Below are 18,069 nucleotides of genomic sequence, written 5' to 3'. Positions count from 1 at the left end.
TGGAGTATGACATAGGTGAGGATGACATAGGTGAGTATGACACAGGTGAAGATGACATAGGTGAGTATGACACAGGTGAGTATGACATAGGTGAGTATGACACAGGTGAAGATGACATAGGTGAGGATTACATAGGTGAGGATGACATAGGTGAGTATGACACAGGTGAAGATGACATAGGTGAGGATGACATAGGTGAAGATGACATAGGTGAGTATGACACAGGTGAAAATGACATAGGTGAGGATGACATAGGTGAGGATGACACAGGTGAGGATGACACAGGTGAGGATGACATAGGTGAGGATGACATAGGTGAGGATGACATAGGTGAGGATGACACAGGTGAGGATGACACAGGTGAGGATGACACAGGTGAGGATGACATAGGTGAGGATGACATAGGTGAGGATGACATAGGTGAATATGACATAGGTGAAGATGACATAGGTGAGTATGACATAGGTGAGGATGACACAGGTGAGGATGACATAGGTGAGGATGACATAGGTGAGGATGACATAGGTGAAGATGACATAGGTGAGTATGACACAGGTGAGTATGATATAGGTGAGGATGACATAGGTGAATATGACTTAGTTGAGGATGACACAGGTGAAGATGACATAGGTGAGTATGATATAGGTGAAGATGACATAGGTGAGGATGACATAGGTGAATATGACTTAGGTGAGGATAACACAGGTGAGGATGACACAGGTGAGTATGACATAGGTGACCTCTATCCAACTCTTCAATAAAAACTTCAGAGTAGGCCTTCTTGAAGGCTTACATCGACAACTATACATGTAGTTGTAACGATACCCTGAGGGTCATTTTCGGAAATACGCTATCAGTCTTGCACACAGTGGACATGGTGACACACAAATTTATGGCTGTCTAATTTCATCATAAAGTAAGATTCACCACACAGACAACAGAAAACTATGCGTGAAAATACTTTCATTTATTGTGTTGAAAGGCATTCAAATATTTGAATTCTCTGGTGGGCTTTATGAGCCATACTGACAGTATCTAGGAACGTGGTGTCACATCATCTTTTTTTCCTGATATTGACCAGAATAAAGGAATTTTTGTGAACATTATTTCAGTAATCTTTTAGTTATATGTAAAAAGAGTGATTCTAACACTCAGAGTTGTGATCTGAGTGTGATAAACTTCCTGTGAAGTTCCTGAAGAGATCCTAAACTTTGATGGTATGGTCCATAAAGCCCACCTTAGAATTTAAACCTTTCAATGCATTTACCCCTCTTAACAAAAATCTTTAAAAAATACATGAAAGTATATTTAAGCATAGCTTTAAGTGAACTATGAAGTGATGCCTACTTCTATTTTTAGAGGCTTTTCCTTTAAACACCAAATATGGAAGAGTTTAACGGCATACATGTGGCTTGTGGCCAGTGAATATAGGGTCTGTCCGTTATTATTAAAGATTAACAGTGGCACCTGACAAAACATTCCGACAGCCACATTCCCCATATCGATCTGAAGACACTGGGTCACACCTACTTAGCAGAGTGGATGGTAATCTCACTGGTAAAACCTTTTCAATCACTTATGAATGCGATATACAAATATGAACGTTTAGTCACATGATTATGGGGTCACATGGACATGGATGGATTAACATGAAGGCATCAAAGTGCCTCTGGAGCTGTCAGTTTGTACAGAAGGAATTGTTCAGGTCACACTAAATACTGTGGCAACAGTACACATACAGGAATGTCCTTAAAATATGTCCATGTTAACAATATATGCCTACAAACAAGTCAAAGAATTTTGTTCTTTTGAAGAGACAACTTAAAGCATATTTATTCTACAAATGGTAATTAAACTGCAAGTATGTGCATGTCCAAGTTATCTTGAATCACTTGGCAGCTGCACATAAAATGTCACCCATGAGAAAGGATCAGAATAACTCCAGTTAAAAGCTGAACTGAAACTGAAAAGCTGAAAAGACTTGGTAGCAAGGCTTTCAAATAGCTCACCTGTAGCAGACAATGATTCTTAGATTTGGTAGCAAGGTTGTCAAATAGCTAACATATTAGGTATACCTGTTGTCTGTAGTATGTGGGCTGACATTAGCTATACCTGTTGTTTGTAGTATATGGGAGGACATTCGCTATGCCTGTTGTTTGTAGTATATGGGAGGACATTAGCTATACCTGTTGTTTGTAGTATATGGGAGGACATTAGCTATACCTGTTGTTTGTAGTATATGGGAGGCCATTAGCTATGCCTGTTGTTTGTAGTATGTAGGCTGACATTAGCTATACCTGTTGTTTGTAGTATATGGGAGAACATTAGCTATACCTGTTGTTTGTAGTATGTGGGAGGACATTAGCTATGCCTGTTGTTTGTAGTATATGGGAGGACATTAGCTATACCTGTTGTTTGTAGTATATGGGAGGACATTAGTTATGCCTTTTGTTTGTAGTATATGGGAGGACATTAGCTATACCTGTTGTTTGTAGTATATGGGAGGACATTAGCTATACCTGTTGTTTGTAGTATATGGGAGGACATTAGCTATGCCTGTTGTTTGTAGTATATGGGAGGACATTAGCTATACCTGTTGTTTGTAGTATATGGGAGGACATTAGCTATGCCTGTTGTTTGTAGTATATGGGAGGACATTAGCTATACCTGTTGTTTGTAGTATATGGGAGGACATTAGCTATGCCTGTTGTTTGTAGTATGTAGGCTGACATTAGCTATACCTGTTGTTTGTAGTATATGGGAGAACATTAGCTATACCTGTTGTTTGTAGTATGTGGGAGGACATTAGCTATGCCTGTTGTTTGTAGTATATGGGAGGACATTAGCTATACCTGTTGTTTGTAGTATATGGGAGGACATTAGTTATGCCTTTTGTTTGTAGTATATGGGAGGACATTAGCTATACCTGTTGTTTGTAGTATATGGGAGGACATTAGCTATGCCTGTTGTTTGTAGTATATGGGAGGACATTAGCTATACCTGTTGTTTGTAGTATATGGGAGGACATTAGCTATACCTGTTGTTTGTAGTATATGGGAGGACATTAGCTATACCTGTTGTTTGTAGTATGTAGGCTGACATTAGCTATACCTGTTGTTTGTAGTATATGGGAGGACATTAGCTATACCTGTTGTTTGTAGTATATGGGAGAACATTAGCTATGCCTGTTGTTTGTAGTATATGGGAGGACATTAGCTATGCCTGTTGTTTGTAGTATATGGGAGGACATTAGCTATGTCTGTTGTTTGTAGTATATGGGAGGACATTAGCTATGCCTGTTGTTTGTAGTATATGGGAGGCCATTAGCTATACCTGTTGTTTGTAGTATATGGGAGGACATTAGCTATGCCTGTTGTTTGTAGTATATGGGAGGACATTAGCTATACCTGTTGTTTGTAGTATATGGGAGGACATTAGCTATACCTGTTGTTTGTAGTATATGGGAGGACATTAGCTATGCCTGTTGTTTGTAGTATGTAGGCTGACATTAGCTATACCTGTTGTTTGTAGCATATGGGAGGACATTAGCTATACCTGTTGTTTGTAGTACAACCTGATTTGTTAACCTGATAACATGGCAGCCCTTCTTGGCAGCATGGCAGTCGAAATGTGTGAAATTTTGCTTACCTTGAAATCTCAAGGCAATATGATGTTAAGCAACATCAAAAAAATAAAAAGTCATACTTTTTAAAACTGCTCTGGGATAGTTTATGGAAGCATACATTTACATTTGGTCCAGTCTTGTCTTTTTATAAGTGTAACCTGACCTTGACATGACTTTGAGCTCCCAGGTGATAGACCTCATCAGGGCGGATCTCGTTAATGATCTTCACAAGGCAGGTACTATCTGTTAGGTCACCATAATGTAGTTTCATACCTGCAATGATACATGTAAATCAAAATGATAAATGAAATTCCTAAATCAGTCATGAATTAAAATCAAAATCATAGGTCAAAATGCAGACACCACAGAATCCCCCATCATAAGGGTGGAACTTTGCACACTAACTTCCACCATTTTCAGCTCTGACTACATGTACATGTCACATAAACATCAGGTTTTCAAAGTTGATCTCTCCGTATTTCTGTGAAATTCATACTCTATCTTTTAACATAGGCTTACTACCCTGCAATGTGAGACATTCACTTACCACACGGCCTTTGTGCAAGCTGAAATGAAATTCTACACCAGGTAATGTCACAGCTATCTCATCTGACAGACTAACAAGATACAGTCTTAAGTGACATGCACAAAGTACATGCAAGTCCTTTCTGCTGATGATTGCAAAATAAAGTGTGTAAATAAGGAGTCAAAATGAGTCTTTCGGATTTACACTACTCTTGTATTATGTGAAACTAATCAATGGAACACAAGGTTCCTAGAAATACGAGTTTAATATTAAAAAGCTTTATTCCCATGTACCGGTAGTAAAACATCACTCATGTGTGGGAAGAAAGTCCTTACATTTTTCACTTTTACAAATAATAAGGAAGGGTGTGCCAGGATGTAGCTCTTATCCTGCAGGCTTCCATTCAGCTGTCAATGCTCTGTCATGCCCTTATCCTGCAGGCTTCCATTCAGCTGTCAATGCTCTGTTATGCCCTTATCCTGCAGGCTTCCATTCAGCTGTCAATGCTTTGTCATGCCCTTATCCTGCAGGCTTCCATTCAGCTGTCAATGCTCTGTCAATGCTCTGTCATGCCCTTATCCTGCAGGCTTCCATTCAGCTGTCAATGCTCTGTCAATGCTCTGTCAATGCTCTGTCATGCCCTTATCCTGCAGGCTTCCATTCAGCTGTCAATGCTCTGTCAATGCTCTGTCATGCCCTTATCCTGCAGGCTTCCATTCAGCTGTCAATGCTCTGTCATGCTTCGTGCTCAGTAATATGACCTGAACTCCAGGAGTTTTCAAGGAGTTTTCCAAGATCAAATTGCAAATTTCAAGAAAAGATTTTATACAGTTTTCAAAGAAGTTATATGACAGATTTTTTTACAAAAAATAGATCTGTGCATACCCAGTAAAAGTTTTGCGACATAGCTCATATAATAACCTTACACAAAATACCAGCCTTGCATCTGCACATGTTAGTGTTCAAATCCAGTAATTAAGTTCCTGAAATTTACTAAGTGGGGCCCATTATAACTATGACTATTTTAATAAGTAAAATATTAACAGTACAAATCTGACATTTACTGAAATGCAATAATTCGAGCCATGCTTGATAAATACAGAAAATGAATGGAAGCCAAGACACCATCTCTGTCTAATACATGATGGCCCAGTTTACTGTTAAGAGCCCAAGTAAAGACGTGTGGATGTGGAGTGGCTAGGCGACAGAAATTACAGAAATAATGCTTTAAAGACCAATCGTCTAAGAAACGTTTTTAATTTGTTTTAAAAAATTAGCTCTACGAATTCAGTTTCCTCACGTGCTGATTTAGAATGATGTACACAACAGACATTTCATTCCATCCAAAATCAGAATTTTAAAATGAGTTTCTATTTTTCTCAAGGGCTTTCAAGTACTTGAAACGGAAATTTCATTTTTCCACAAAATTCAGGGAGTTTCAAAGACTGTGCGAACCCTGTTTGTGTGTATACATGTATGTAGGCATATATCAATCAGACAAATATGGTAATGCTGTCACCAGCTTATCACATGATTTGTTTTCTTCTATCGGATCAATACTGGCAAGTGTAACAGCTGTGGGATATAAGTGTAGAGTGAGTTGGGTGATATTTACATAGACATCTGTGTAAGCCATTGACAGCTGTCACCCACACGAACACACACGCCCATACAGATTTATTTACTTAATTGGTGTTTTATCCCGTACTCAGAAATATCTCACTTATTATCATCGGAAGAAACCCACGACCATCTACAAGTTGCCTCCAAACCCTCCCACGTACGACTGAAGGGGGAAACAGCGTGAGCTGGACACACATACACACACATATGTAAACTATACAATTTCCTTAAGGGTTTATAGGACAATAAATAAGAATCCCCTGAATCTTCCATGGTATGAGGGTGCTGTGGCAAACGGGTTCAGTTGCAGGCCTCTAAATCTCTCGAACACTTGTGAGACAGGGTTCGTGTCATTTCTCAAACACTTGTGAGGCAGGGTTCAAGTCTTTTCTCAAACACTTGTCAGGCAGGGTTCAAGTCATTTCTCAAACACTTGTCAGGCAGGGTTCATGTCATTTCTCAAACACTTGTGAGGCAGGGTTCATCTCATTTCTCAAACACTTGTGAGACAGGGTTCAAGTCATTTCTCAAACATTTGTCAGGCAGGGTTCATGTCATTTCTCAAACACTTGTCAGGCAGGGTTCATCTCATTTCTCAAACACTTGTGAGACAGGGTTCAAGTCATTTCTCAAACACTTGTGAGACAGGGTTCATGTCATTTCTCAAACACTTGTCAGGCAGGGTTCATCTCATTTCTCAAACACTTGTGAGACAGGGTTCAAGTCATTTCTCAAACACTTGTGAGACAGGGTTCAAGTCATTTCTCAAACACTTGTCAGGCAGGGTTCATGTCATTTCTCAAACACTTGTGAGGCAGGCTTCATGTCATTTCTCGAACACTTGTCAGGCAGGGTTCATCTCATTTCTCAAACACTTGTGAGACAGGGTTCAAGTCATTTCTCAAACACTTGTGAGACAGGGTTCATGTCATTTCTCAAACACTTGTCAGGCAGGGTTCATCTCATTTCTCAAACACTTGTGAGACAGGGTTCAAGTCATTTCTCAAACACTTGTGAGACAGGGTTCAAGTCATTTCTCAAACACTTGTCAGGCAGGGTTCATGTCATTTCTCGAACACTTGTGAGGCAGGCTTCATGTCATTTCTCGAACACTTGTGAGGCAGGATTCAAGTCATTTATCGAACACTTGTGAAGCAGGGTTCAAGTCATTTGTACACGTAAATTCCCTCGCTCTCACTGTTCATAGAACCTCATTGACAACAAGCCGCCAAACCACGCTGGTGTGGCTGTTTTCTTATTGTAATGTTTGTTGAAAACCACTTTGGCAGTTAATCCTGACACCTAAATGTTTAAAACTGATTGCCATTGTCACTTATAAAGTGAAAACTTCTTGAGTACAGAATTACTGCAATATTGCATGTTAGAATGCACTTTCAAAAGCTTACAATGGCCATAAAATGCTACCAATACTTAAGTTTTCCTATTCAGAAATTAATCAAACTTCACAAAACATTCTTAAGTGGCACAATAAGTTGGATGAATCAATCAGAATCAAATCAAATATTCCTATATGCTACCACAGTCTACTGCACCACTGCTTCCTCAAACAGAGCCAGCAAATCCACACATGGATCAATTTTCAAACACTTACAAATTCTCCATCTGCTTTTTCTTACCTCTCTTAGACTACTTATTTTGGACTATTTATTTTAGACTACTTATTGTCCCTAAGGGCTTATGAACAGTTGAACCTGAAGAACCTACAACTAACGGCAATTAAATTAAACATCTCACTCACTCCGTCATATAAAAAAAAACATTTATACAACCTATACCTATAGTGAAAGAACTATATAAACTGTGTGGAATTCCATTTTTTCTTAATTTTTAGAAATTTTTGTGTGAAAGAAAAATGCTCTTAAACATCATCTTCTACAAAATTCACTGATTCGAGGCGTAGTGAAAGTTCCGCCATGTTTTAGGCTTGTCTAATGAAAAGGCGCCTTTGCTCCTCTTGAATATTTAGTGTGACATCACTGCGCTTCAGGTTTACCCCTACTGTGCGATTAACGTGCATTTCCAGTCAGCTAAATAGTACATATAGTGCAATAATGGCGTAATCTGTGAAAGCCAACTCTAAAATGGAAGAGTTTGGGATGTACGAAAGGGCCCCGACCATGCCTCCATGTATGGCTGCTAGCTACCAAAATGTATCTGGAATGCCATGTCCTGAAGAGCTATAGGGCGAAGCTACATGTACATGTAAGTAGGATGGCGAATGTAATCTGTTAACTTGGCGCCCTAAAAAAACAGGCTTCTAAGTCTTTAATCTTTAACTATTAAATACTCAAATAACAAGCACTGCTGGCAGAAAATTGAGATATTTTACTTAACCTTACGGATAGCTCTTTCAGTTAAGTAAATCTGTCCTTTTCCTTTAAATACACATACTAACAGATAGGAATGTGGAGCGACAACACAGAAATCAAGGCACATTTTAACAGATGGGAATGTGGAGTGACAACACAGAAATCAAGGCACATGTTAACAGATGGAAATGTGGAGTGACAACACAGAAATCTGGACACGTTAACAAATGGGAATGTGGAGTGACAACACAGAAATCAGGGCACATTGTAACAGATGGGGACATGAAGCGACAACACAGAAATCAGGGTACATTTTAACAGATGGAAATGTGAAGTGACAACACAGAAATCAAGGCACATATTAACAGAAGGAAACGTGAAGCGACAACACAGAAATCAAGGCACATATTAACAGATGGGGATATGGAGGGACAACACAGAAATCAAGGCACATATTAAAAGATGGGAACAAAAACAGAAATCAGGGCACATATTAACAGATAGGAATGTGGAGCGACAACACAGAAATCAAGGCACATGTTAACAGATGGGGACATGGAGCGACAACACAGAAATCAAGGCACATGTTAACAGATGGGAACGTGGAGTGACAACACAGAAATCAAGGCACATATTAACAGATGGGAGCGTGGAGCAACAACACAGAAATCAAGGCACATATTAACAGATGGGAACATGGAGCGACAACACAGAAATCAGGGCACATATTAACAGATGGGGACATGGAGTGACAACACAGATATCAGAGAGACAACACAGAAATCAGGGCACATATTAACAGATGGTAACGTGGAGTGACAACACAGAAATCAAGGCACATGTTAACAGATGGGGACATGGAGCGACAACACAGAAATCAGAGAGACAACACAGAAATCAAGGCACATATTAACAGATGGAAACATGGAGCGACAACACAGAAATCAAGGCACATGTTAACAGATGGGAACGTGGACTGAAAACACAGAAATCAAGGCACATGTTAACACATGGGAACGTAGAGTGACAACACAGAAATCAAGGCACATGTTAACAGATGGAAAGGTGAAGTGACAACACAGAAATCAGAGCACATGTTAACAGATGGAAATGTGGAGCCACAACACAGAAATCAAGGCACATGCTAACAGATGGGAATGTGGAGTAACAACACAGAAATCAAGGCACATATTAACAGATGGAAAGGTGGAGTGACAACACAGAAATCAAGGCACATGTTAACAGATGGAAACGTGGAGCGACAACACAGAAATCAAGGCACATGTTAACAGATGGAAATGTGGAGTGACAACACAGAAATCAAGGCACATGTTAACAGATGGGAACATGGAGTGACAACACAGAAATCAAGGCACATGTTAACAGATGGAAACGTGTAGCGACAACACAAAAATCAGGGCACATATTAACAGAAGGAAACGTGGAGCGACAACACAGAAATAAGGGCACGTATTAACAGATGGAAACGTGGAGTGACAACACAGAAATCAAGGCACATACATGTATTAACAGATGGGAATGTGGAGCGACAACACAGAAATTAGGGCACATATTAACAGATGGGGACATGGAGCGACAACACAGATATCAGAGAGACAACACAGAAATCAGGGCACATATTAAGAGATGGTACCGTGGAGTGACAACACAGAAATCAAGGCACATTTTAACAGATGGGGACATGGAGCGACAACACAGAAATCAGAGAGACAACACAGAAATCAAGGCACATATTAACAGATGGAAACATGGAGCGACAACACAGAAATCAAGGCACGTGTTAACAGATGGGAACGTGGAGTGACAACACAGAAATCAAGGCACATGTTAACAGATGGGAACATGGAGTGACAACACAGAAATCAAGGCACATGTTAACAGATGGAAAGGTGAAGTGACAACACAGAAATCAGGGCACATATTAACAGATGGAAATGTGGAGTGACAACACAGAAATCAGGGCACATATTAACAGATGGAAACGTGGAGTGACAACACAGAAATCAAGGCACATGTTAACAGAAGGAAACATGGAGCGACAACACAGAAATCAAGGCACATGCTAACAGATGAGATTGTGGAGTAACAACACAGAAATCAAGGCACATGTTAACAGATGGAAACGTGGAGTGACAACACAGAAATTAAGGCACATATTAACAGATGGAAACGTGGAGTGACAACACAGAAATCAAGGCACATGTTAACAGATGGAAACGTGGAGCGACAACACAGAAATCAAGGCACATGTTAACAGATGGAAAGGTGAAGTGACAACACAGAAATCAAGGCACATCTTAACAGATGGGAACATGGAGTGACAACACAGATATCAGAGAGACAACACAGAAATCAGGGCACATATTAAGAGATGGTAACGTGGAGTGACAACACAGAAATCAAGGCACATGTTAACAGATGGAAATGTGGAGCGACAACACAGAAATAAGAGCACATATTAACAGAAGGAAACGTGGAGCGACAACACAGAAATAAGGGCACATATTAACAGATGGAAACGTGGAGTGACAACACAGAAATCAAGGCACATATTAACAGATGGGAATGTGGAGCGACAACACAGAAATAAGGGCACGTATTAACAGATGGAAACGTGGAGTGACAACACAGAAATCAAGGCACATATTAACAGATGGGAATGTGGAGCGACAACACAGAAATCAGGGCACATATTAACAGATGGGGACATGGAGCGACAACACAGATATCAGAGAGACAACACAGAAATCAGGGCACATATTAAGAGATGGTAACGTGGAGTGACAACACAGAAATCAAGGCACATGTTAACAGATGGAAATGTGGAGCGACAACACAGAAATAAGAGCACATATTAACAGAAGGAAACGTGGAGCAACAACACAGAAATAAGGGCACATATTAACAGATGGAAACGTGGAGTGACAACACAGAAATCAAGGCACATATTAACAGATGGGAATGTGGAGCGACAACACAGAAATCAGAGAGACAACACAGAAATCAGGGCACATATCAAGAGATGGTAACATGGAGTGACAACACAGAAATCAAGGCACATGTTAACAGATGGGAACACGGAGCGACAACACAGAAATCAGAGAGACAACACAGAAATCAAGGCACATGTTAACAGATGGGAACACGGAGCGACAACACAGAAATCAGAGAGACAACACAGAAATCAAGGCACATATTAACAGATGGAAACATGGAGCGACAACACAGAAATCAAGGCACATGTTAACAGATGGGAACGTGGAGTGACAACACAGAAATCAAGGCACATGTTAACAGATGGAAAGGTGAAGTTACAACACAGAAATCAGGGCACATGTTAACAGATGGAAATGTGGAGTGACAACACAGAAATCATGGCACATATTAACAGATGGAAACGTGGAGTGACAACACAGAAATCAAGGGACATGTTAACAGAAGGAAACATGGAGCGACAACACAGAAATCAAGGCACATGCTAACAGATGGGAATGTGGAGTAACAACACAGAAATCAAGGCACATATTAACAGATGGAAAGGTGGAGTGACAACACAGAAATCAAGGCACACGTTAACAGATGGAAACGTGGAGCGACAACACAGAAATCAAGGCACATGTTAACAGATGGAAAGGTGAAGTGACAACACAGAAATCAAGGCACATGTTAACAGATGGGAACATGGAGTGACAACACTGAAATCAAGGCACATGTTAACAGATGGAAACGTGTAGCGACAACACAAAAATCAGGGCACATATTAACACATGGAAACGTTGAGTGACAACACAGAAATCAAGGCACGTGTTAACAGATGGAAATGTGGAGCGACAACACAGAAATCAGGGCACATATTAACAGAAGGAAACGTGGAGCGACAACACAGAAATAAGGGCACGTATTAACAGATGGAAACGTGGAGTGACAACACAGAAATCAAGGCACATATTAACAGATGGGAATGTGGAGTGACAACACAGAAATCAAGGCACATGTTAACAAATGGGAACGTGGAGCGACAACACAGAAATCAGGGCACATATTAACAGATGGGAACGTGGCGCGGCAACACAGAAATCAGGGCACATATTAACACATGGAAACGTAGAGTGACAACACAGAAATCAAGGCACATGTTAACACATGGGAGCGTGGAGCGACAACACAGAAATCAGAGCACATGTTAACAGATGGAAACGTGGAGCGGCAACACAGAAATCAGGGCACATGTTAACAGATGGGAACATGGAGTGACAACACAGAAATCAAGGCACATGTTAACAGATGGGAACGTGGAGCGACAACACAGAAATCAGGGCACATGTTAACAGATGGAAATGTGGAGTGACAAGACAGAAATCAAGGCACAAGTTAAAAGATGGGAACGTGGTGCGACAAGAGAGAAATCGGGCACATGTTAACAGATGGGAACGTGGAGCGGCAACACAGAAATCAGGGCATATATTAACACATGGGAATGTGGAGTGACAACACAGAAATCAGGGCAAATGTTAACAGAAGGAAACATGGAGTGACAACACAGAAATCAAGGCACATGTTAACAGATGGGAACGTGGTGCGACAAGAGAGAAATCGGGCACATGTTAACAGATGGGAACGTGGAGCAACAACACAGAAATCAAGGCACATGTTAACACATGGGAGCATGGAGCGACAACACAGAAATCAGGGCAAATGTTAACAGATGGAAATGTGGAGTGACAACACAGAAATCACGGCACATGTTAACAGGTTTGAACGTGGAGCAACAAGACAGAAATCGGGCACATGTTAACAGATGGGAACGTGGAGCGACAACACAGAAATCAAGGCACATATTAAGAGATGGGAATGTGGAGTAACAACACAGAAATCAAGGCACATATTAACAGATGGGAACGTGGAGCGACAACACAGAAATCAAGGCACATATTAACACATGGGAGCATGGAGCGACAACACAGAAATCAGGGCACATGTTAACAGATGGAAATGTGGAGCAACAACACAGAAATCAAGGCAGATATTAAGAGATGGGAATGTGGAGCGACAACACAGAAATCAAGGCACATGTTAACACATGGGAGCATGGAGCGACAACACAGAAATCAGGGCACATGTTAACAGATGGAAATGTGGAGCGAGAACACAGAAATCAAGGCAGATATTAAGAGATGGGAATGTGGAGTTACAACACAGAAATCAGGGCACATGTTAACAGATGGGAGCGTGGAGCGACAGCACAGAAATCAGGGGACGTGTTTGGCGATGGGAATGTGGAGAGACAACATAGAAATCAAGGCACATGTACATGTACATGTATACAGATTTCTAACTTACGGCCTTCTGTGTGTGCTGTGGGATTATCATACAAATGTTCAATTCTCCCAGTGTTAAATGAGCTTGCTCGTCGAATGATGCCATGGACCTGAATGTAGAAATCACAGGTATGGCATAAAAAAATCTTCCAAATGTAAAATGGAAATGAATTTCCTAAATAACCCATTCAATATATTTTAATGACCGTATTTCAACAAAGTTTATCAGAAAAACATAAAGGCCTTACAACAAATACATGCAAATAAAATGTTCCAAATTCTACAGAAAAAAAAGACATGAAAAGGCCAATGTTAAAAACTCACCAAATAAATACAGTATTACTGAATATTCCAATAGTTAATTTAGGTCAAAATCATATCACAATCCAGAATAATAAACTGAACATTTAAAATAAATGACTTCAATTTGAAATACCAGCAATGGTCACATGTCTACTTACATGGTAGCCCTTGGAGATTAAAAACTCTGCCAAATACGACCCATCCTGCAAGATAAAAATGTACCATCACCACAATCTGATTGGCAGATTAAGAGACGTAGATTTGGTAACAATGCTATCAGGGAGCTCACTTGCAGGAGACACGTGAATACAAAACTTCAACTCAATACATAAAGTACGGAAATCGTGAATTTGGTAATTTATGGTAATTAATATTAATACAGAGCATCAGTGATGGAACATCCCCCTTGTGTCAATGTGCTTTATATACATGTAAAACTTCAGGTCAATACATAAAGTACGGAAATCGTAAATTTGGTAATTTATGGTAATTAATATTAATACAGAGCATCAGTGATGGAACATCCCCCTTGTGTCACTGTGCTTTATATACATGTAAAACTTCAGGTCAATACATAAAGTACGGAAATCGTGAATTTGGTAATTTATGGTAATTAATATTAATACAGAGCATCAGTGATGGAACATCCCCCTTGTGTCACTGTGCTTTATATACATGCAAAACTTCAGGTCAATACATAAAGTACGGAAATCGTGAATTTGGTAATTTATGGTAATTAATATTAATACAGAGCATCAGTGATGGAACATCCCCCTTGTGTCACTGTGCTTTATATACATGTAAAACTTCAGGTCAATACATAAAGTACGGAAATCGTGAATTTGGTAATTTATGGTAATTAATATTAATACAGAGCATCAGTGATGGAACATCCCCCTTGTGTCATTGTGCTTTATATACATGTAAAACTTCAGGTCAATACATAAAGTACGGAAATCGTGAATTTGGTAATTAATGGTAATTAATATTAATACAGAGCATCAGTGATGGAACATCCCCCTTGTGTCATTGTGCTTTATATACATGCAAAACTTCGGGTCAATACATCCTGTACTTTTTGAGATACCACCCCTAACATTTTGTTTAACATGGATTCTAATACACAATATACCAAGTCAGAAATTCAGTAATTTACAATATTTAACATGTATGCACCAAATTAATGACGGAATATCCCCCTCATGCTATTGTGCTCTACAATTGTACAAACCCTGAGCTCAATACATGCTGTACTTTTTGAGAAACCACCTGTAACATTTTGCTTAACATTGCCTTCCCTGTTATTGGACTCCACGGCTCAGGGTAAGCTAAAATACAAGGAGAGCTAAGAAAGAAGAGCTTGACACTACACCGGTCAGGGTAAAGTATTTCCTTACGCTTGAGGTTTACATTCTACTTAACATCTGACTATGAGGAGTAATTAGGTGTGTGTATATACATCTACACAGTGTGACTTGTGTGAAGTTTGATCAATTTCTTATCATGAAAACTTAAGCGTTGGTTATGACAGGCCTTCCTGTGCTCCTGACAGTGGTTGTGTTGAGGCCAAACTTTAAGTCACATACTGTACGTGGAGAATAATGAATTGAACATGTGATCATTTTTTAGCCTGGCATGGGTCACAAGTGGGTAGTGAAAAGGTCTGGCATCAACCTGCGGATGATCGTGGGTTTCCCCCGGGCTCTGCCCGGTTTCCTCCCACCACAATGCTGGCCGCCGTCGTATAAGTGAAATATTCTTGAGTACGGCGTAAAACACCAATCAAATAAACAAATATGCCCTCCATGGATGTATATGATAAACATATGGTGTACATAAGTAGAAGGGGTACTTTCCTCTGATCAGATGGTGCTATGTGTACATAAGCAGAAGGGGTACTTTCCTCTGATCAGATGGTGCTATGTGTACATAGGCAGAAGGGGTACTTTCCTCTGATCAGATGGTGCTATGTGTACATAAGCAGAAGGGCTACTTTCCTCTGATCAGATGGTACTATGTGTACATAGGCAGAAGGGGTACTTTCGTCTGATCAGATGGTGCTATGTGTACATAACCAGAAGGGATACTTTCCTCTGATCAGATGGTGCTATGTGTACGTACCAGAAGGGATACTTTCCTCTGATCAGATGGTGCTATGTGTACATAACCAGAAGGGATACTTTCCTCTGATCATATGGTGCTATGTGTACATAAGCAGAAGGGATACTTTCCTCTGATCAGATGGTGCTATGTGCACATAAGCAGAAGGGGTACTTTCCTCTGATCAGATGGTGCTATGTGTACATAGGCAGAAGGGGTACTTTGCACTGATCATATGGTGCTATGTGTACATAGGCAGAAGGGGTACTTTCCTCTGATCATATGGTGCTATGTGTAAATAGGCAGAAGGGGTACTTTCCTCTGATCAGATGGTGCTATGTGTACATAGGCAGAAGGGGTACTTTGCACTGATCATATGGTGCTATGTGTACATAGGCAGAAGGGGTACTTTGCACTGATCAGATGGTGCTATGTGTACATAACAGGCAGCGAAATTTGGCCTGCCGGCGAAACCCAGAAATCGGTTACGTCTTTTCCGCCTCGCCTAACCGATCATTCGGTTACGCCACGTATGTTTATCAACCCGATCGGTTACGCTAATTGTTTACGTGGTTTATGTTTCAGGCATCATTCTGGATCATTAATAAAAGTATTCAGCTCAATGTTATGTTTGTTTTTCTTTTCTATATCTAGCAGCTCATACCGTAAGGTTGGTGAACAAAAGAAAGAGAAATTTTACACTCACACGGTGTTTCAACGTTGTGTGTTGCCTGGTTGGTACTTGACTCCTGTGGCACATTTTTACGTGAAATTCCGTTATACAGGCTTATATGTGAAAAGATAAGTCAAAATAAATAATTTTAGTATTATCTCAAAGCCTGTAAAGCATATATGAATGATTACATTTCCATGTGACCAGCACAGGCAGCTGGCTGTGGCTGACCGCATACTGGCCGCGTTGTGATTATGAAAGCTGTTCAGTCCAGTTTATCTGTAGTTACCTAATGCACACTGACTCTAAGGACGTTCTCGTTGGACAGTTGGCCTAACCGATTTTCCGGTTAGCCAAATTGAACCGCACGTAACCGTTGCGCGACCGACGGTTTCGTTCGCGCCAAATTTCGCTGCCTGACATAAGCAGAAGGGATGCTTTCCTCTGATCAGATGGTGCTATGTGTACATAGGCAGAAGGGGTACTTTGCACTGATCAGATGGTGCCATGTGTACATAAGCAGAAGGGGAACTTTCCTCTGATCATATGGTGCCATGTGTACATAGGCAGAAGGGGTACTTTCCTCTGATCAGATGGTACTATGTGTACATAAGCAGAAGGGGAACTTTCCTCTGATCAGATGGTACTATGTGTACATAAGCAGAAGGGGAACTTTCCTCTGATCATATGGTGCCATGAGTACATAGGCAGAAGGGGTACTCTCCTCTGATCAGATGGTACTAAGTAAGCAGAAGGGGAACTTTCCTCTGATCATATGGTGCCATGTGTACATAGGCAGAAGGGGTACTTTCCTCTGATCAGATGGTGCTATGTGTACATAAGCAGAAGGAGTACTTTCCTCTGATCAGATGGTGCTATGTGTGCATAAGCAGAAGGGATACTTCCCTCTGATCAGATGGTGCTATGTGTACATAAGCAGAAGGGGTACTTTCCTCTGATCAGATGGTGCTATGTGTACATAAGCAGAAGGGGTACTTCCCTCTGATCAGATGGTGCTATGTGTGCATAAGCAGAGGGGATGCTTTCCTCTGATCAGATGGTGCTATGTGTACATAAGCAGATGGGGTACTTTCCTCTGATCAGATGGTGCTATGTGTACATAAGCAGATGGGGTACTTTCCTCTGATCAGATGGTGCTATATGTACATAAGCAGAAGGGGTACTTTCCTCTGATCAGATGGTGCTATGTGTACATAAGCAGAAGGGATACTTTCCTCTGATAATATGGTGCTATGTGTACATAAGCAGAAGGAGTACTTTCCTCTAATCAGATGGTGCTATGTGTACATAGGCAGAAGGGATACTTTCCTCTGATCAGATGGTGCTATGTGTACATAAGCAGAAGGGGTACTTTCCTCTGATCAGATGTTGATGTAGATGTACATATAAACTAGGAATGAAAACATGAGAACAGGTATTGAACATATAACAGTTGTAGGGGAAAAAAAACATATGAATAAGTTAATATTGAACAGGCCTTAGAGTGTATGATGTAAACATAATTACTGTAACTAAAGTTAACAAACAAC

The 18,069-nt window shown here is 40.4% G+C and overlaps 1 protein-coding gene across 1 annotated transcript in view; it reads right to left on the bottom strand.

Annotated features, from left to right (window-relative positions):
• Nucleotides 1-18,069, bottom strand: part of LOC135465555 (GDP-mannose 4,6 dehydratase-like) — a 44,899-nt gene that overhangs the window by 12,058 nt on the left and 14,772 nt on the right. Inside the window, exons 2-4 of the mRNA XM_064742797.1 lie at nt 13,905-13,949; nt 13,466-13,553; nt 3,789-3,898 (exon numbers count right to left, since the gene is read on the bottom strand). Of these exons, the coding sequence (XP_064598867.1) occupies nt 3,789-3,898; nt 13,466-13,553; nt 13,905-13,949 (243 nt within the window). The remainder of the gene's footprint in view (nt 1-3,788; nt 3,899-13,465; nt 13,554-13,904; nt 13,950-18,069) is intronic.

Source organism: Liolophura sinensis, chromosome 5 (assembly GCF_032854445.1).
Source record: "Liolophura sinensis isolate JHLJ2023 chromosome 5, CUHK_Ljap_v2, whole genome shotgun sequence".
Taxonomy (NCBI): Eukaryota; Metazoa; Mollusca; class Polyplacophora; order Chitonida; family Chitonidae; genus Liolophura; species Liolophura sinensis.
The sequence above is the reverse complement of the archived record's forward strand: the minus strand, read 5'-3'. Positions and strand labels throughout refer to the sequence as shown.